The sequence below is a fragment of the Onychostruthus taczanowskii genome, unplaced genomic scaffold (assembly GCF_017590055.1).
Source record: "Onychostruthus taczanowskii isolate IOZ18803 unplaced genomic scaffold, ASM1759005v1 scaffold116, whole genome shotgun sequence".
NCBI lineage: Eukaryota > Metazoa > Chordata > Aves > Passeriformes > Passeridae > Onychostruthus > Onychostruthus taczanowskii.
This window is the reverse complement of record NW_024498294.1, coordinates 1,170,637-1,191,820: the sequence shown is the minus strand read 5'-3', so window position 1 is coordinate 1,191,820 and position 21,184 is coordinate 1,170,637. Positions and strand designations below refer to the sequence as shown.

Genomic DNA, 21,184 nt, shown 5'->3' with positions numbered 1-21,184 from the left:
CAGGTGGGAAACAACGGCCTGGAATGTGCTGAAAATAAAAGGAAAAGCTGAAAAAAATACAGGTGACAGGGTAACTGCTACTTAAAGATTGTTTCTCTTCGGATGATAAAAAACGACACAGAGGTGCTGTACTGCATTTTTCATCCTTCATTTTTCATGTAGAAAACATGAAAACTTTTCTTTTGAACCAATTCAAACCTTCCAGCAGTGAAAGTCACTCCTGGAAGAGGTTCTGAAGTTGGATAAAAAGCCAGCACCTCATTTTATGGTTTCCATGTAGCTTTTAATATAGAAAATATTGTGGTAGCCCTATATAAGTGGAATGGAAACGGTTTTATTTCTTACAGAAAGGTGGGGTTTTTTTAATGATGGTTTTATTGGTTTTTGGGGTTTTTTTAAATTTTTTAATTAATATCCTGCTTAGAGATTAAGGGAATGAGACATGGGTCCTACTCACATAAATGACAACAGAAATGCTTCTGAAAATCTGTTCTGTGTTAAAAATCAGGAAGAAGTACCTGTTCTGCCAGGACTATTCTGCTACTATCAGATTTTAAATTTTTTTTTAAATTGCTAATCACTGATATTTTTATTTGCTGTGCACACAAAAAACAATTGGATCTTCTAGAGTATAGAACATAGAGAAAAATTAGACAGGTGTGAAAAATATCAACCTTATGGATAAGCTTTAAATGTGGGACAGTATTTTTCCTCTACCTGAAGGCCTATAATCAAAACATGATTGCATCCTATATGGTGTTGGAATTTTTTTAACTTATGAACTTTTGTTTCCTTTCTCCTCTTTAGCAGCTTGACTTGTTCTAAATAAATGCATTCCTTTGTCATGGAAAGGTTCCATCTTAATTCAAAATGCACTATTTATTTCCATGAGCTCTTTTCTTCTTTGTTATTTTCTGCTTGGAGAAGACAAACTTTTGGGCCAAGTTCTTCTTCTTTCTTGGCTTCAGGCAGGGCACAGCCCTGTATGTTCAGCTTTTAGGATTCTGTGGAGGTTGTCATCCTCCCACCAGGAATTATATCCATGAACAGCTGGAGTTCATTTCTTCAGGAGAAAAGCAAATTACATGGCTGTAATTCTTCTTCTCTGAAGAAACCATTAAATACAGATCTTCCCTCATCTTTTCACTCTTGTACCAAAGGCTCTCAGTTTGTTAGGAAGGCTATTGCACATCTCAGGGCTTATCACAGAAATACTCATTTCATGCCTCAGTGAGAGTCTTTAGAGTCTTTTTTGAATGGTCTCTCTTGAAGAGTGCTCTGTCACCTGGGTTAGACCCTGAGAACCCAAGATCTGTATTTAATTCTACTTTTTTAGAGCATCCCAGGTGAGTATTTAATGTGCCATGTCACCAGTGCTTTGAGCCATGTGGTGTTTCCATGAGCCTGAGCTGACGATCCCCTCGTGCCCTGCCCCACGTGCAAACTCACCTCACATTTTATTTACTGTGATTTACCCTTGATTCACTGTGAGATTTGCACTGGACATGTAATTCTGCTGCCAAAACCAAAGCTCTCCAACGTTGTGGGGACTGCTGAACACTGCCCAGCCCTGGGTGGGCACAGAGAAATGGTACCAGGGCTCAGACAGAACAAACCTGGGCTTTGCGGAGGAAAATTCACTGTGATAATTGCACAACAGTAACCTGGGATCCCTTTTCCAGCTGGGTGTCGTTGATTATTCCCATAAAAACACGCAGGAAAATAAACAATGATGGCCAAAGGCAGGATTAAGTGAGGGAAAACATCCATATTAATAAAGATGCAGCCCTACAAATTGGTTTTCTCCTAAGTTTGACCACAGCAGAAAATCATAAATTCATTCTAGTGCTTCCCACTTGGAAAATTTAGGAGGGTTTGCACCAAGATTTGTGCTGTTTAAATTGATAAAAATGCCACCAATTTGCCTCTTTCTAGGCTGGGAATCTCCAGAGATGTGGGTTGTGTGGTCTGGTAGCAGTGGGTTACTTCACACAAGTAGTTGTTTGAATTCCTGCCGTGGATGTTCCGCTGTTGTGGTTGCACCCATGCAGCCCAGAGGACATTTTGGGGTGTAGGGATTTGTGGGATTTACTCCTGGCTTTCCCTCTGTACCCAGAGCCTGCTTTTTATGGGTTTATACTGATGCCAAAGATGCCTTCAAATACTCAGCTCTGTTTTTAACTCGCCCTCTGTGTTGGGGAATAAAAGGAAGGTGCTCAGTCTGGGTCTGTCAAACAGGGAATACAGCAGGCATATGAAAATAAGAGGAAAATTGTGATGTTTTTTGCTGCAATAGCCAATCCAGTTCCACATCATTTTCTGGGTGCTTTTTAGTGCTCTGTATAAAGATAAAATATGAATACTTTTAAATCTCCAGTTACAAAACTCCAACATTCTTTATCACTATGCTAAATTTTTACATATTTTCATTACAGAAAAAGTCAGATAAAATAGTGGAATAATTATTTTATCGAACTAGTGTACTGACAACCCTGGGTTTGTAGAAAAACAGAGTCATATATTGAATTTTAAAATTTTTGTGTTTTGGTTGAGTGTCATCCCTGACCCCATCCCCCAAATTCCAATTGAGTGACTGAATTTTCCTCCCCCTGGAGAGACATAACAGCATAATTTGAAACTCAGTAGGAAAAAAAGAGCGGAGATTAGTTACATCAGGTATTCCAGCTGATTTTATTTACCTCTAAATAAAATGGTTTAAACTTTAAAAAACCTGTTATTTCAAATCTTCTACTTGTTTAAAGTGATGCAGCTCCCCCGCCTCCTACAGAGCTGCCTCATTTTATCCAGCCAGAAAATTTGAATCATTTCTAAAAGCCCTGAAAAGGGGCACCTCGGTTCCAACGGGAGTAGAAGCGCGTGCACGGTTGATTTGTTGTTTTTCATGATTATTCCTGTCAGTTATGCAACTGTATCCATACTTTAAGCAACTTGTCTCGTTCTTTCCTCCGTTACAGATCGAAGTAGTCAATACTTTCAAGAGTGGCACTTCCTTTCAGGGGGCTCTCAGGAGACAGTCCTCCGTCACAAGCCAGACCCAGGATGTAACCAATATTTCTAGCCCTAGTCACGTATCGTTATCCAATGCTCTTTCCTCTCCTACCAGCACCTCTGCTGCTGCGGCTGGGCGTGAGTGTGAATTCTTACTGCACCCGACCCTCAGAGATGCCAACTTAGCCAGAGTGGCCTCAAATTCAGCTCCTCTGCCCCTCCCCAGGCGCTGCTCCCACCTGAGCCAGCTCCAAACCCCGTGACATGATTACTTTGTGTACAGTAGATGCTCCCCAGGAGTTGTTCTCTCTTTGTCTCTTTGCTAACTCACAGTGAGGGCAGGAATTTATGGGCATTTTTTAGCCATTGTGAGAGGATTTTAATTTTATTTGAGGGCTCTCTGTCAGGTTTTCTTTTTTCAGGTTTTATTTTCTACTGCTTCTAAAATACAGACTTTTAATGATTCTAGAGCTTTTCAGATACCAGATAATTCCACCAGGAAGACTCTCCGTAACTCGCATGGAAATGAAGGAATAAGTAACAGGAAATCTAGTTTATGATGCCAGGCTTAAACTTCACATGAAAGAGTAAAGGCTTCTTTAAGTTTATCCTATTTTATTTAGTTTCAGATATATTATCTCTGTCTTATTTAGCTTTAGATTCCTTATCTCTATCCTATTTAGATTTATTATCTCTGTCTTATTTAGATGTAGATTTATTACCTCTAAATTCACTGGCAGGAAAGCATTGAAGCAGGAGGGACCTAGACAAGTTAAAGGACAGCATTGAAACAACAAAATCAGTGTAACAAATTTTTTAGAAGAAACAGATTTCCGAATCCTAATATCCTGACACAGTTTGGTTTAAGATGCAAAATATCTACTGAAGAAATAATGCAAAATATCTACTGAAGAAGTACTGAAATGAATGAAAAATGTTTGAGGCAGCTGATAAGGCTGCTTCAGTAACAGAAAAATTCCAGTTGCTCAGAAAGATCTAACTGTTTCTAGATTTTTATTTATTAAGGACTGTGAGCAGCTATTTTTATTACAGCATTAAAAGAATATTTAAATGTGTAGAACTCAGTTTACAAGCCTGTCACACACTTCAGAAGATAATTGGTTATATTCCTTATACAAGTTTTAGTACTTCGCCAAACAGAGAAGAAACTGCTCTTATCTGTCTGGCCAACAGAGAAAGGGAAGGCAGACAGAGAAAAGGCAGACACGAGAAGGGGGTAAAATTCCAGAACTCCTGCAAGAAAATGGAAGCTTGACTTTTCCATTCTGTTTGAGTGCAAACCCCATCAGTATTTGCACACCAAACATTGAAACATGACTTTTATAGCAGCAATTAAAATCTTATCAAACAGTCACAAATAGTCTCAGAAGTATTTGTCCATCAGACAGATCTCTGAAGGGTATTTTTGCTTTTTTTCATGTCTGGTTGATTGGTTGGTTGGTTTTTAAAGCATTTTCAAGCAAGAGCAGAGGGCAACACCAGAAGGTTTGTTGGATTTAAAGAGAAACTTCATTTTTGCTAAAGCTATTTAGGTTACAACTTTGGCAGTTGCTTCTTGGAGATTTTTCTATATTTTTCTATTTTTGTCTTGGGAAATTTAGCCTGAGAACTTTCACCCCAACAGCCCCAACTATTCCAGGGCAGTTGCAGGATCAGGGGAAGTGAAGCCATGGAAGTTCCTGAGCCCAGGTTCCCTCATTTCCACACTGAGCAGCACACAAAACCCCAAAATCCCAAAGCAGCTTTTCATCCAGGGAATGATTGCCTGGGATAGAGTTTCTCTATCTGAGCAGGAAACTGGGAGCAGGTCATTGTGCTGTGGGAAATGTTTCCTTAACATGCTGTGGCCAGCACTCTGGGAGGAAAGATCTAATAAAATTTAAATAGACAATTTATCTTCCCTCTCTACTCTCCACTGCAACAAAGCAAGAATTGGATTTTATTGTGCCTTAACAAGGGCCTCACTCATTTATGGGCTGAAGTTAATTAATAGGAGCAAGCAGAATCTGCTCCAGCCTTTGTCACCTTTCATTTGGAGAAATAAAACAGGTGTCCAGAGCTCCTCGTGGTTATAGCCAAGTTTCTTCACTAAAATAAAAGCCAGGTGATTGATTTGTTAAACTTCCCAGAGATAAGGATCTCCACGTCAGAGGGCTATTAGAGATTGGGATTTTAAAGTGCTTATTCTGGACTGTTGGTGCTTTATTATCACAGCTGAATGTCTGCTGGTATTAAATCAGAAATTATAACACTTAGGGAAAGTTTTGATTTATTCACACAAAGACACAAATTTATGAATGGCAGTGAAAAAAACCCATCAAGTAAAACCCCCATGGTTTTTATTTTTAAATGGGGTATTTACAGTGGGTTGCTCATATTCAAGAACCTGGAAAACCTTTCCTAATACAAATTTCATAGAAATGGGGGATGGTTTTGTGAATTGACATTTTCTGAGGAAATCCCAGTTGCAAAATGCTCACCTAGGGCTGCTCTCCACCTCTGTGCTTAAAGTGTGTGTGAGCACACAGGACTGGCTGCTTTCCTCTGAGCTGCTCAGAACAGCTCAAACCCCATTTTCTTCTTCCTATGGGGTGGAAGAGAATAATGGGATAATTGTATTTCTGTTTTTGAAGCCTTTCCCAGTCTTCAGGATTGTTGAAAATAGATGTAAATGTATTATGGGGAGTATCAAGGGAAAACCTTGAGAGTGTAGGAGGGAAACAGGGTTTAGCTCTTGAAACTTGCTCAGGATGTTGCAACAACTAGGATATTTCAGGTGGCATTTTGGGTGCCCAAAATGGAGGGGGTCTGATATCAATAAATACTTAATTAAAAAAATAGGAATCACATGATGCTCTACTGATAGTTCAGTCTAATTCAACACAGCATTTATGAAGCTCTTTACTAATTGTGTTACTAATTTTTAATATAATGTTCATTGTGACATCTTACCAATCTGTGAGATGTCTCCTGCAGGTTTATAGTAAAATTTTGGATTTTTTTTTTAATGGAATGTTTTTCTAGTATTTTTGGGCAAATTTATATTTGATTCAAAGCTTAGTGCTTGCTTAAAGAGAAATCTGCCTGTGGAATGCATCCACCCCTAGAGTGGTTTGTGAAACAGGTCAGCAAGTTATTACCTGTAATTTGCAGCTATTTACAAATATGGCCCATTCAGAGTTGTGGAATCCCTTAATTAAAAGCAGTTTGTAAAAGGGAATATTGAATACAATACTAAAGCCTCCCTAGTGAGCCACCAGGGTGTTATTTGTAATAACAAATGACAAATTTCTGGATGTCACCATTAATGGATAACAGGGAGCTCTGTGAGTCTCTCATCTCTTTAGAAAGACATTGCAGCTTTAAATAGAGCAAAAATTTCTGCAAATTAAAACTTGACATTTTCAATATTCTGATCAAATTATGAAATTCATTTAAATGCACACTAAATATGTGCACCTGTTTAATATGCAAACCTTTAAGCTACTGAAAATGAAAATATGGGGAAGTTAAGCAAGGTGGTCTCAGATCTTACACACACAAACCTCCATCATTTGAAAGCTCTGCCACTGCAGAGTTAAGGGTGGGTTCAGCTACAACATTTGGTGGATTTGTGTTTTATATGCATTTCTTTCTATGTTTTATTTGGAGGGAAAAAACCCCAGAACATTGGGGCAGTGCAACATCCTTTTTTTCCTTTTCAAGCTCAGAATTAGTAACACCAAAAACTATCTTGTTCTTAAAACTGAGTATGTGATTAAAGTTTTCAGCACTAGATTTTTTAGTTAGGTAGAGGGTGAGAATATCTAACTGTACACAAAGTAAACAAGTCTTTATCCTACTCTGTGTATTCCTGGTTCTCAGATGTTTGTGTTAGCAATAGGTAACCCCTGCAAAAGAGCACAGTTGCAGATTTTCCAAGAAAGACACACATTTAATATTCCTTTGTACTTGCTCTTCCTCTCATTGTCATATGGAGCTCATACTCTTCCCAAGTGGAACCAGTCAGGAACTGCAGGTCCCTGCAAAAAAAATCTCTCCTTTCTTTCAAAAAAACATTCTAATTTTTAAGTTTAGGGAGCATTGGGGGAACAACAAACAAGCCAAACCAAACCCAAGCAAAAGAGACCTCCCAGAGTTCCCTTTTCTTGGTTCTGATGAGAACTGTCTTGTCAGAGGTTTCTAGAAGTGAATATTTAAAGCAATCACTTGAAACTTTTTATTACATGAACCCCAGCAGCAGTGGCCTCAAATGACCCACTTGAAAGGTGGGACAGGAGAAAACAGAGTCACAACTCCAGATTTTATAGCAGCAGTTAAAGCCTCACCAATCAACCACAAAACGCTCTCAGAGGTATTTGTCCATCATACAGATCTCAGAAGGGGTTTTTTTGGCTTGTTTTTCTGTCTGGTTGATTGGTTGGTTGGTTTTTAAGAAGTGTCTTCCTGCAAGAGCAGAGCACAGCACCCTTAAGGCTGGATTTGTGTTCTGCCTCCCTTGGAGGGGCCACAGCCTCCAGAATTGGGGCTTCACTTGCTGGGCAAGAAAACCTTTCCCATTCCCCTTTTAATCAAAGAATGGTTGCAGCTTCTGAGATGTGCCAAGAACGTGTCCTGTGTAGAACATTCAGCATTTGCTGGGGGTGGCATGAGGGCAGGAACTGCCATGGACAGGTGGAGGTGTCACCCAGGGCTTTGCTGTGGACTGGCACAAGGCCACGAGCATCTGCAAATTGTGTGAGGCACTCAGCAAGCTCAGCTCCAGTGGCTCTCACAGCCCATTTCCCAAGAGATCATCTTAAAGACTCCATGTAACTGTTTGCAAGCTGTTATGTATGAAGAGCTTCTATATTTCTTGCATATTTAATTTTCTATGAAAGAAATAATTCAGAATTCAGAGTTAAAACTTGAAGCAAAGTCTTGTTTGGATGAATTTTTTTTTATGAAGAAAAATGGGAACTAATTTATTTTAAAGAAATCATCTATTTTAATAAATGTTGAGGCAAAGATTGCTGCTCAGTATCGATCTACATTCAGATCACAGTCCAAGACCAGTGGGCAATTTCTGTACAGGAAGCTTTAACCATCACAGGAGGAAATGGAACAAGCAGAACTTAAATCAAACCCACAGCTAAAATTATGTTTCTAAAAGTTGCACCATTGAAGCAGAGACTGGGATTCCATACTAAGGCCTAGGACTTCCCACTGGCTGTGACCAAGGTTTGACAAAACCCTCCTGGGATATGCAAAAAATAAAATTCTACTCCCAGATCTCCTCCCTGAAGGAAAATTAAGCAGATTTAGAGCCTAAATATAAACCCAAGCCCTCAAGTGGAGATATGCCAGGGCAGGAAGGGTTAGATCCTAAAGCACAAACAGGTTCTTTTAAAGGCTTGTGGGATTTATTTAAAACTGATACAAAAATGTCCAACTCCATAATTTTGCAGCAATCAATCCTGCTGTGGAAGAGTGGAAGTCCTGCACAGGGCTCTGCTGTTTTGCTCTAAAATACAGTGGAATTCAGCCCTTTTGTGGAATGAGAACCAGGCCTGTGTGGGTGCTCTGCTTTCCTTGCTGCCTGTGGTTTGAATTTTGAGCAGCCCTTGCAGGATTTGCTGCATCTTTATGTGGGAAGAGAGCAGCACAGATAATGTTATGCATCTGTTTCACTCGTTAAAGCAGAAAACTAGAATTTCTAATTTTTATACATATTTTTTTTTTGACTTTATGTTTGAATTTGCTCAACTTCTGCATCCTAGTCCCCAGAATATAGGAGGCACAACATTTACAGGTGACCCCAATTCAAGAAGCATCTTTTGTGGAGACCTAATCTGATTTTACTCACCTAAAACTGGGAGGATTCAAAAAGAAATCCCAATATACTGAAGATGTTTTCTATTTCAAAGCATTCCATATGCAATAGTCCTTGATCAAACTCCTTTACCTTTGTACAGTTTAGTCTTGGCCTAGAATAGTTTCAGTTACACCTAAGAGTTGGCATCTCTTTGCAAAACTGACCTCTTGTTTACAATTTTATACTAATCACCTTACTGACCTTTCAGTATTGAATTTATTTGCTGTTACAGTGCCCTACTCTCTACTGTCTGAATATTAAATGTGTTTGTTTTCCCAGAGGGCTAGAGAACATTGGACAAAAGGGTTCAGCAGGAGAGAGTGAAATAAAAAGAGGTTGTGAGTCTTTAACCTTGAGCCTGAAATGAATGTGAACCAAACTCCAGATACTTGGCTTAGATGAAGCCAGGTAAACATTCGAGTATAAGCCCACACACTACCAACCAGAACACAGCTCTTGGTGCTTACCAGGCTTTGGAGATTTTGCCTAGATGGTTGTACTTAGGACTGACATTCTGAATATCACCTTTTTCTTCTGATGGGAAAAAAATTGTAGTATCTAAAATTCTATTTCTTTTTTTTTGTTTTTGTTTTTGTTTTTTTTCTTGCCTGATGCAGTATAATAAATCTGACTTCCAAGGTGGGATGAAGCTGAAGAGTTTTTTTCTGTTACAGCTCCAGAGAAGAAAGAAGTGGAAACTTATAGCAATGTCAAAAATGTCCTGAAGTGTTGTCCCCACAGTCTTTTGTTAAAAGCAGTTCATTTTTTTCTGTTGTCTCCATTACTGTGAGAAAAGGGAGCTGTATCTCACTGTTTGTCTTCCCTTGGCATTGTCAGTCTCATAAAGAAACACCATTACATGAACTTACATAGTTCATACTAAACCAACACTTCCCAGGTTCTATCCATCACGGATGTCCCTGCTTTTCCATGCTTTTACAGCCATAACAACATCCCAAGTTCATCTGCTTGATTTTATCTTCAAAATAAAACTGGCTGGGCTTTGTTTCAGCAGAGCCCCAAAATGTTTTTACACCAGATATTACCTAAAACCTTGAATTTAAGCATGTATTAAAAGAACTTGTTGCTGTTGGGCCACGTAACTCTGGGTAAATAATCTTTTTAAATCTGGGAGTTGTATCAGCTATAATAGGTAGATTAAATATTGTAGTATTACGGTAGAGAAACAAAAATGTCACCTTTACATGCAACAAACCCTCTGCCTTTGTTTCCACTAAGTTTTGTCCCTGCAAGCAATAATTTGATCCATTGGGGGACAGGCCTTGAAGGAGATTTTGAATTTTATTGCAATGCAGAAATTCTGTCACTGAATGATGTGTGACATTAAAAAAATAAATGTTTTCTTCTGGATGCCAAGCTCAGTATGCAAAATTTTAAGCTGAGGAGGGAGTTTCTTCTAAAGTGAAAAATCAGTGGAAAACTAATATACATCTCTGTAGAGAGATTTTAAGTGAAGTTATGGGTTCCTACAACTCCCTTGTGAAGAAAACTCTTTAGAAATTTAATTTGATTTATTGTCAGCTTGAGGGACTTGCCCAGTTTGGCCCTTCCATTACCACTGCCTTCAGAGGGTGACCTACCTTAGGTGTCAGCAGAGCTGAAGCTAATAATCTAAGCTAATATTTCCAGTACAAACCAGTGTCTACAAGTAGAAGCCATTCCAGAAACATCTCAATGTTCTTTCAAGACCCAAACAGTCCAGGCCAAAAATTTTGCCACACACCTTCACCCAAAGTGAGAGGCTGCAGTTCTATCTTCAGACCATGCAGCTAAAAGTCATTGCTCATTATAATGAGCAATGGCTCATTAATGAATTAATTCCAGAGCCACTGCAGAGCCCCAAATCCAGGTCATGGCAGGCACGTTTGCAGAGCTGCCTGTCAAACACAGCTGGAATCTGCAGTTTTCCCTGGACTGACGAGGAGCTTGGAATGAAATCCAAGATTAATGTTGGTACTAAAGCAATACAGATTCTTTCCCTACTGTGGGATATGGAACTTACAAACTGACATCAGTTCCTCCCCTGCTAAATCATGGAGAGTTAAATACAGTTTGTGTGATGAAGAAAAGCTTTCCTTTCTTTGGATTCTGCTGGATCTGTTCAGGATAATATCAAACTCTTTTATTTAAGTAAAAATTTACCTTCAGTATAAAAAATCCAGCTGACAAATAGAACCTAAGTCTATGTCATAGAAATTGGCTGTTTCCAAGAAAATAGAATTATCTCGTTAATTGATAAGCTCTAGCATCCAGCTGCAGCTGAAGAGGTGACTGGTATTTGTGTTTAGAAAGCAGAAATAATGGGGACGTTTGCAGAAATGTCACCTCATCAGCCCATACTATAAAATACCCAGGGTAGAAAAAGTTTCCTCATTTAAATAGGCCAATATGGGTATGTGGTTTTAAGGCTGTCTTAACAGTCATACAATTGTTTTCATCATTTAAACTAATTACTCTGCACTTGAAAAGACAAGCTAGGAGGGCATAAACAGTGAAGGTATTTGTCACCTTTTCTGTTTTTAGCAATGCAGATTCATTCCTTACCCCACTCTGTTGACTCTACAGAGCCCTCACACTGCTCAGATTCAGCTCTCATAAATCCCTGGTTTTTAATTCCAGGAGCTCTCTTAGGTACACTGTGTGATTGCAGTGGGTAAAACTGATTTGAAATTTATTTTGTTGATTTTTTTTTTTTTTTTTTTTTTTTTTTTGGGCAAGACAATCTTCCCTGTTGCACCTCTGCCAACCTAAAACATTCTCATACCCCAAGGTCTGGCTGAGCCGTTCTGTGCCACTCCAATCCTCTCACCTGGAGCATAAACAGTCACATGAACTACTTTTTGTACTGTGCCCTGCTGTTACCAAATGTACCTGTGAAGGGAAGGGAGAGTATTTGGGCTGGCCCAATGATCTGAACGTGGCAGGACTTCGGCTGTTAAGATTTTTAAAAAATGGTGAATATCCAAATTTAGAGACCATAAACAAGGACCAAGATCAAAGAGACAAAAAACCAAACCAAGTCACCCTCCTCCTCAAATGTGCTGAAATTCTGTACAACTTGGCCAGTTCCAAGCATGGGATCAGCTGGACCCCACAGCTGGAACCCTGTGGCCCTGTGCCATTACTGAAGTGCAGTCTGCCAAGGAAAAGAGGAATTAAAGCTTTCCAAAGCAGTGGTGTATCAGGCCAACCAACAATGTGCAGCATATTTACATGTAAAAAGATCCACATGCCAACCACCAAACCATTTCAAATGTGTGTGGAGAAGCTTTCACAGTACCTGCTTGCACCTTTTCTGCCTCTGCCTGTGTTTTATTCTCCCCCCTGAGAAATGCTCAAGGTTTGCTCATGGACTACATGGAAGTAGAGGGATAGAACTCATACTTAGTCATGAAACATTTGCAAACAGATCACGTTTTGCCATTCTGTTTTTTCCTCTCTGCCCCTCCACCCCCTTCCAAAAAGTTCTGGTTTTTTTCAGCAGTAACCCAGCACAACCCTTCACTTCTTTTGAGAACTGGTAGGTCCCTGGGACTAGAGAGCATCCATCCCTTTGTCCACCCATAGAGGATGTAGTGTCCCCACTCCTCACTCTGCTCCTCCCCTTTCCTACTGGGAAAACGGTGGGCACCATCCCTGAGAATCGCTGGGCTGAGTCTTGAGTTGATTTTCACCTCTCTTCTTACTGCCAGGTGGTTTCTGGCATTAGGTGGCCCCTGGCACAGGTCACTGACCTGCTTTAAAGACTGCATATATGGCATACATCATGTGGCTTTCAGCATTTAAGTGCACGACTGAGACACCAAATCCAAAGAGCTCGCTGTTAACAATGGGACTCAATTCAACCCAACAACCAATCCATTATTTTACTTCATGTTCTTCTATTTATTAACAAGCTGAATGGCTAGAACAGTGGGTCTATACTCGAGTGTTTACCTCACATCTGCATGAAGGACAAATAAAAGTTGGTTCAACGATACTATGTTCACATTATCCAGGCTTCCAAGTGTAGTTGTTGTGTGCAAGTTATCTCTGTTCATGTGGTAACTGTGATTTTTTTATTTTTTTTTTCCCCTGTGGTAGCATGATTGCGCTTAGTACTTTGTCTGCTTGGCTTTTTGTGCTCTTGGCTGCATCCATTTAGATTTTGCTTTAAAACATTGATATTCTAGTTTTCACACTTGGCTCCTGTGTGTGTCTCATACGTACCCATCCAACCGTGTCCGTGTTCCGTGCTTTTCTGTTTGTGAAGTGTGATATGTTATGTGTAATGGTTTTTTTAACAACAATACAAAAGAGACTTTTTAATTTTAAAAAAGCCTTTCTACTTACTCACTGCAAAAAAAAAAAAAAAAAAAAAAACCCACCAAACTATCAACATGCATGGTTTGACATTTGCATTACAATTAACATGGCTTGTCTTTTACTAGGGATGTACCACACGAGTGGACCTTGGCTTTCTTTAACCACTCCTCCCCATCAGTTCTTTGATGGCTTTAAACCTTGGTTTATTTTAATATTGCAGTCGGTACAGACATTCAAAATGCACATAACTGAGCCACTCGTTTATGCATATAACATCCAGAGACTTTGGACTCCAGCTGCCTGCACTGCCCTAACCATGTGCTACATTTTTCACCAAGTGTTCTCTGCCCCGCTGTGCCCTGGGGCCGTGCCCTCTGACAGCCCTTTCCTTTTCTCCCCCCAGATCCGCGTCGTGAAGGCATTCCGTAGCTCTCTCTATGAAGGTTTAGAAAAACCAGAATCTAGAACCTCTATTCACAACTTTATGACTCATCCTGAATTTAGGATAGAAGATTCCCAGCCCCACATCCCACTCATTGATGACACAGACCTAGAAGAAGACCCTGCTCTCAAGAAAAACTCGAGTCCACCGTCCTCGCTGAACAAGAACAACAGTGCTATCGACAGTGGAATCAATCTTACAACTGATACAAGTAAATCAGCTACCTCTTCTAGTCCAGGAAGCCCAATACATAGCCTGGAGACATCACTTTAGCTGAAAAGGTCACTGCAAAAAGAAAAACAAAAAAAGAAATATAAAAAGTTAAAGTAAAATAAAATAAGAAACCCCACAGCAACCGAGATATATAAATATATATATTAAAAACATTGCTGGCTGAAAAGCTGTTTGAACTCTTATTCACTCTGAGACAAGTGAATGAATTGTTGATCACAATGGTTTTGGGGAAAGAATGAATGGCTGATTTACATACCCCCCCGTTCCCTTTCAGAAAAACAAAAACAAAAAAAAAAATCCTCCTGCATGAATGTACTGTACACTGCTGGCCCTTCTTTCTCTCCTTTTGTTTGTTTTTATTTCCTTTTTGGTTTTTTTTCTTTTTGTTTTTTGTTTTTTGTTTTTTTTTTCCTCCTTAAGCAGGAACTGCAGAGGACTTCTTTCTGAGGCTATTTATCCAATTCACTGGTCTGTGAGTTTTTGAAATGCTTGTGTGGCATGGACTCAATTGTATAGATTAATTTAAATAACTTTTTTGAAGTTGCAAAGCTTAACTTGCACAGTAGATTTGCACCAGTTGGACAGAGGAACTTAAACATTTATGAGACTATATATAGAGATATATACATATAAGTATATAGATAATTAATTATATATATGTATATATCTATCTATATATATATAGTTATATATATATAAAGTTTCTTTGTTGGCATGTTGCCTTGTTTCTGCTCAAATTGCTCTGACTATTTTAACTTATTTATGTCCTAAAAAAGAATGTAATTTGTTTACAAACCTGTAGATAATATCCTTAACTATTTGTAGGGTTAAGAAAGCACTTCCTGCCGAAGTAGTATAAAAATGGCTCAGCTCAGCTCATTGAAAATGTCTGTACTCTCACACCCTGGATATTTTATTACAACCGTGCTCTGATTTCTGCCTGATTTAGTTTTTGGGTTCTTTTTTTTTTTTTTTTTTTTTTTTTTTTTTTTTTTTTTTTTTTTAATTTGTTAAATGTCGTAGCTGCTTTGAGCTGAAAAATGTGAGTCAGTAATTTAAGCATCAAATAAAACCTTGTATTTTAAACTATTTAGAGGGTCATGTGAGAAAACTTTGTATTATTTCTTTAAAAACTTGTATTCTGGTCTGAAGCATTGTTGTAAAGTCAGACTTGAGGGTTTTTTTGAGTAGTTTGTTGGGTTATTTTTTCCGTTTTTTTTTTTTTTGTTTTTTTTTTTTTTTTTTTTTTTTTTTTTTTTTTTTTTTTTTTTTTTTTTTTGTTAATAATGTAGATACTGCTAGTAAATAACAAAAGAAGCCAAAATATAACACATTGGATGTAGCATTGTGATCCTATATACAGGGAGGTAAACCAGGCTTCCTTTGTTTCAAATAAAAATCAGAATGATCAGGTTCTCTCCTTTTTTTTTTTCCTTCCTTCCCTCTGATAATCTGCTTGAACTCGTTTTGGTGCAACATACAATAATGGAGGCTATTTCATTCTTCAGACATACCGCAATGGCTTCGGAAACTATTTTTAGAGAGACATTAAATGAGTTTATAATTTAAAATAAGTTATATTTGGTTTGTCTATATGGAGATAAAAGAAATGTTAAAATTTTGTGATATACTGTGTTAATCCTTTTCAATTAGTACTTTAGGCATTTATTTCCTTATTATTTGCAAGGTATGGGCTGTTGGCATTTTGGATGAAATCACTGTAGGTTGTTGTTTTGATTTTTTTTAAAGAAAAATATAATTTCTGCACTATTAGGACTGAACGAATCTTTATTAATTGTGTATTGAGATGTGATTTGTGTGATTTTTTTAAAATCAAGCTTGTGTTCCTGCAGTAACACAGTAATACATTATTTTACCTTCAGCTTTCTCCCAAGAAAGCTGCTTTGAAAACCTGCAGTATGGAAGGCGAAAAACATTTTTCAAGATGGTAACAGCCCTAGAAACGTAAAAATTACGAGCTTATACAATTGCTATGTCAACCACTTGAATGCTAAGCACTTTGTGGATCACAGATTTTTCATAAATAATTTTTGTATTTAATATAAAGTTTGCTTGGAGACTTTTCAGCATATGATTTTTTCCATAACTGTACAGTGCAAAAGACATTTGGAATTACACAATTGATAATGCCAGGCGTGTTGGAACCAAACACCCTCCAACCACCTCGATCTGTTGAGTTGTTAAGGTGTTTTTCTGGTTGTCCTAAAGTTGGCTCCATACAGTGGTGCATCTCTGCAGTCACAGCAGCTTAACCAAGCCAGAACTCTCCAAACTGAGCTTAGACTCATGGCCAAACTGCAGACTGACCCCGATGTTGTCAGGGCGCATCAGGACTCTCAGCCAGGTGAAGCTCCGAGCAGCTCCCCTTGCCAGCTGCCGGACTCGGGGCTGGGAGCTCTGCTGGCTGTGGCTCACCCTCAGCCCCGGGGGCAGGCAGGGTGCCCCAGCAGCCAGGGACGGGCGCCAGGCAGGAAGGTGCTCTGTGACTGGGGACTCCCCTGTTCACCACGGATTGGCTCCCTGGGCCTCTGGGCATCTCTGGCCAGAAGAAAAAAGTGGTATCTCTTTACAGGGAAGCCTCTAGCTTTGGACTTGAACATCTACAGAAGCTATTAATACTGGAACAGTTTCTTTTCAGCATCTTAACACACTGACTGTTTGCCTTTTTGTTTTCCAACACTTTTCATGGTTTTTCTCGGTTCCATTTTTTTTTTTTTTAATTTTTGAATTTTTTCCTGTAGGAGTACCCCTCCCTAAGGTACCATTTGCAGACTTGAAAACTGTTAAGAAAACGAACACTGCATTCTGTGTATATATAGTAAAACATATATAAACTGAGATGCATAGAAAACTTGGGCTTTTGTGAGCAGAGACTGTGCTTTATGTATATGATAAATGATAGACTTTTTTTTTTTTTTAAAGCAGAATAGCTATGACCTTTCAACTACAAGTCGTGCATCACAATTCCTTTCTTTTATTGCTTGACCTCTCTGTGATGGGAACAATGGATCAAAAACCAAAATGATCAGTTTGTTAAAATTCCCTGCAATATATAAATGCTCGCTCTCTACGTACTGTACTTAGCAGCATGAGATTTGTGGACAACAATACAGTGGTACATTGGCAATCCATCCCACTAGGGGTTATTAATATATGTTCATTCATCTGTTTTTATGAATTTTTTTATCTAGACAATAATTGTAAATAAAGAACTTACTCTGTCTGTTCATTTAATACTATGCAAAAGGTTATGCTTTCTATTGTTATTCTTATTCCTACAGTGTGATGCTGGAATGTTTGTGGTTTCAAAAAAAAAACAAACAAAAAAGACAAAAGTAAGTAAAATATGTGATGTAAATTATTTTATAGTTTGAAACAAAATGATAAAGATTTACTCTTGCTGCTTTCTGTCTAATAGATCTCTCTTGGCAGGAGCACAAGTGGAAAATTTAAAGAAATAAATTCACAAAGCAGCATGAACAATAACGGTCTGAATGTAACAGCTTTCTTTATTCTCACCTGAAATCCCGAGATGCAGCTCTGGATTCCCGCTGGGATGTTTGGATGTGCAGGTGGATGTAAATCTGGACTGGCAGTGAGGAGCCTGCTCCCCAGGCACAGTTTGCATCCCTTGCCCCAGGGGCTGAGCAGCCCCCAGGGCTCTCATTCCTGCCTGCCTGGCCGGGAAGCCTGGAGGTGGGAATGCTCCTGGGAGTGCTGCAGGGAAATGGCTGCATGAGTGCTCAGGAAAGCCAAAGCATGAAGTGAATTTGGGAACAAGGAGCTTAATCTTGGCCCTAAGAACAACAGCTCTCGAAGGCTTTTCCTGACATTGATGACAGCTCTGCACTTACACCGATTTTTTTTCAGCTCTTTCTCCATCTGTCAGAGGGAGAAAAATTAACTTTCAATTTTTAGAACTGGGGAGTGCATCAGGACTGTCAGCCAGGAGAATTAGAATTGGGGAGTTTAGTCCAGGACTCCTCCTGCCACTGAAGACCTGGGGAAAAAGGAGGGAATTCTCATTCCAGTGCTCAGGCCCTGAGCCCAGAAGTTCCTTCCCTTTTTTTCCCAGCTTAGATTGATTCAGTTGTGCTCATACAATATTGTTGCTTTAGGAGTTAGCCAAGCAGGCCAGGTATGAGGTGAATGGCTGTCAGATAATCTCATTTGTAAAGGTAAAATGCTTCTGATTACAGATTTTCCTGTCTTCTCAAATAATTTCAAACTTTAATTCACCAATTCTCTATCAGAAGTTATATTTGATAGAGGCCAAAATGAAATAATGCTACACTGTGAGGAAAGTTACCAACAAATAAAACCGTACTCAGCACCGTGAATTCAACAAAACCCCTAGAGAAAACAATTATTTAGACAGCAGATTTCTTGGACTGATGCAGCTTTACAGCTACTTTGGAATGAAACTCTTTTCTGCTTTGATTTTGGGAGCTCAGGGTAGGTAATAATCAGAAAATATTTTTACTTGAATTCCCTGTCCCTCATTTCCCCCCTCCTCACACGCACGGGTTGATTTGCAGCGTTTGTCCGAGTGCTTTGGGCAGGGCTCTCCATCTCTGCAGAGACGCACCTGTGAGGAGGTGTTGGTAAGAAGCAGCTCTGCCTTGTTCAGTGTGATCTGGGCACTCTGGGAATCCTGCAGCCCCAGAGATGTGCTTTAGCAGCTTCACCTTTGCAGGAGAGTTTGTGAAATGCGGGACGGATGTGCATTGCAGGCGCAGATTGGGAAGAAAAGCAGGAATGAAATTCCCCACAACGCCGAATTCCTGCTCTGTGCATCAAACTGAGGTTTCAGAAAGGCACATATTTGAGGCTGTTCATCCATGAGGGAGAACCAGGGCTGACACTCTGACTCAAAATAGCAATGCTGGAAGTTTTTAGCTGTTTTATGCCAAAACCAAGAGGGTAAACATTGTGACCTCTGTAGAAAACCAGGTGGTGATTCGCTGAGGTGCTGTACTGATAAGGAAGAGGGTGCATAAACAGTAGTTAAAGGAGAGGACAAAAGGGGAAATGAAGGAGAAGGAGGAAGAAAATGCAGGTGCATCTATAGTTTGCTATCTACTGGAATGAAATGGAGTCGTAATTGCTTGTGACTGGCTTGATCTGGCACTGAGTTCCAGCCCAAGAGTATTCCCTGTCTGAAGCCCTTTCCAAAGAAGTCCCAAAGCAGCTGGGAGTAGGTGACCTCTGGCATCCCAGTGCCCCTGGGTGTCTGCTGCTGTCCCGTGCCCCCAGCAGGGCTGGCACCACCTGTGGCAGCCAATGTGGGCACGGGGGCACCAGGGCTCGACTCTTCTCACTTCCTCTTGGTATTCCAGCACTTTTAGAGTGGCTTTTGAGGAACCACTAAAGGTAAGCACTGGATATTTGCCATTTGTGTTTGCATTCCTGCAGCTGTGTGAGACATTGGCAGAATAGAGCATTAATAATAATAATAATAATAATAATAATAATAATAATAATGATGTATTCCTGGGTCTGATCTGGACAAGGGTCCATGTGTGCATCACCCTGGGCTATGAACTACAAGTCCATATTTCTGATTTTATGGAATCCATGTAGGGAATGCTTGGGTTTGATCACCAGCACACTGCTATAGGAGGAACTGGGAAGCACAGGGAAGTGTTTGATTCTGTTTTTCTTTTTACAAGCAGATTTTAACAGGCACATTATAATCTAACTAGATGGGAACTAAAGAGAAGTATGATCAAACAACTAATTTATTAAACAGGGCACACTGTTGAAAAACACAAACCCAAGGAAATATTTACAACATTTTCTCCCACACGTTCAAACAAACTGATTTTCTGTCTGGGAGCCCATGTTTGCCTGGTAATAAGTGAAGTGTTAAATTCCAAGTAAGGGAATGCACTTCACTCCTTCCTCTGATGGATTTGGTTGATTTTCCAGCAAATTACAAAGCACCTGCCTCTTCCCCTTGTGTGTGGGCATTTGAGAATCTCTAGGAGTTGAGCTGGTATAAAATCAGCATTGTTGGTGCACAGCAAACAGCTTTTACAAGATTATGAAAATCAGAAAAACGAGTTATGCTTCTTTGTTTGAGCTTTCTTGGAAAGTCTCACAGAGCATTTATGGTACCTACTAAGGATGGCCCTTTATCCCAGAATCCCAGAGCAGCCAGGGCTGGAAGGGACCTCTGGAGATCACCCAGTCCAACCCCCAGCAAGGCAGGGTCACCTGGAGCAGGTGACACAGGAGCACACCCAGGTGGGACTGGAATGTCTCCAGAGACGGTGACACATGGATTTATAAAGCTCCCATTGCTTTCATCAGGGAGTTATTTAAAATTATTCCAGCTTCAAGTTTCAAAAGAGGCATTTAAAATAATTATCTAAAATTATTGAAGAAAATTTAATAAGAATGATGGGATGATGAGTCACAGGAATGAGTTATTAATACTTTCTCACCACAGCACACCAAACGGGAAAGCTCTCTCAGGCTTCTTTGCATATGGAGAGTTAATTACAATTTTTAATTTGATACATGTTTGGAACTATTTTCTAGAAGACAAAGATTCCGCGAGTCCTAGGAGATGTCACTGTGCACATAAATAGTGCTGTGTGGGAAGGAAGGGAATCACACAGAAGCCTTCCTGTCCCAGCTGGAGCTGCCGGATGGCCAGCCCTGCTGCAGGGCCCTGGGACAGCCCTGCTGTTCCCCCACAGTCACTGCCTGGGAGGAGCACCGGGCTCCTGGTCTGGGACAGACTGCTTTTCCACTTGTTTGTTTGTTTGGGCTGTTCCTGGGGATTTCAGTGGCTTTCTCTCCAGTTCCAGCCCTGGTCTCACTGCATGGTTTTGCGGGGAGTGGTGCCTGCTCAGGGAATGAAGCCATAATTCATTCAGAGTAAAGTGTCTGCTCTAACAAGCCTGCCAAAAAAAAAAAAAAAAAAAAAAAAAAAAAAAAAAAGGAATTAAACCAGCAGAGCATTCAGTGCTCTGGACTGTCTTTGTGTGCTGCCACCTATCACAGAGGACTTTGGCTTCAGAGGCAAAGCTGCAGGGTCACAAACATCTGCAGAGGAGGGGTTCCTGCCAGGTAGGGGCTCCCCTGTGCCAAACCCATCACACTTCCTGGGAATGGAGAAGGAGCTCTGCCTGCTCCTTGGGAAGCTGCTTCTGCTGCCATAGGGACCTTTTTGGAGGTTTTATTCTACTAGCACGAAATAAAGTCCCTTCCAGCTGGTTTTATTATCCTGCTGTCTGTGCTTGGGAGGGATCTGGAAGGTTTCAGTA

The 21,184-nt window shown here is 39.9% G+C and overlaps 1 protein-coding gene across 1 annotated transcript in view; it reads left to right on the top strand.

Moving 5' to 3' along the window:
- Positions 1-14,866, top strand: part of ATP2B2 (ATPase plasma membrane Ca2+ transporting 2) — a 388,824-nt gene extending 373,958 nt beyond the window's left edge. Inside the window, exons 24-25 of the mRNA XM_041427564.1 lie at positions 2,976-3,062; positions 13,614-14,866. Of these exons, the coding sequence (XP_041283498.1) occupies positions 2,976-3,062; positions 13,614-13,925 (399 nt within the window). The 3' untranslated portion in view covers positions 13,926-14,866. The remainder of the gene's footprint in view (positions 1-2,975; positions 3,063-13,613) is intronic.
- The last annotated feature ends 6,318 nt before the right edge of the window (positions 14,867-21,184 follow it).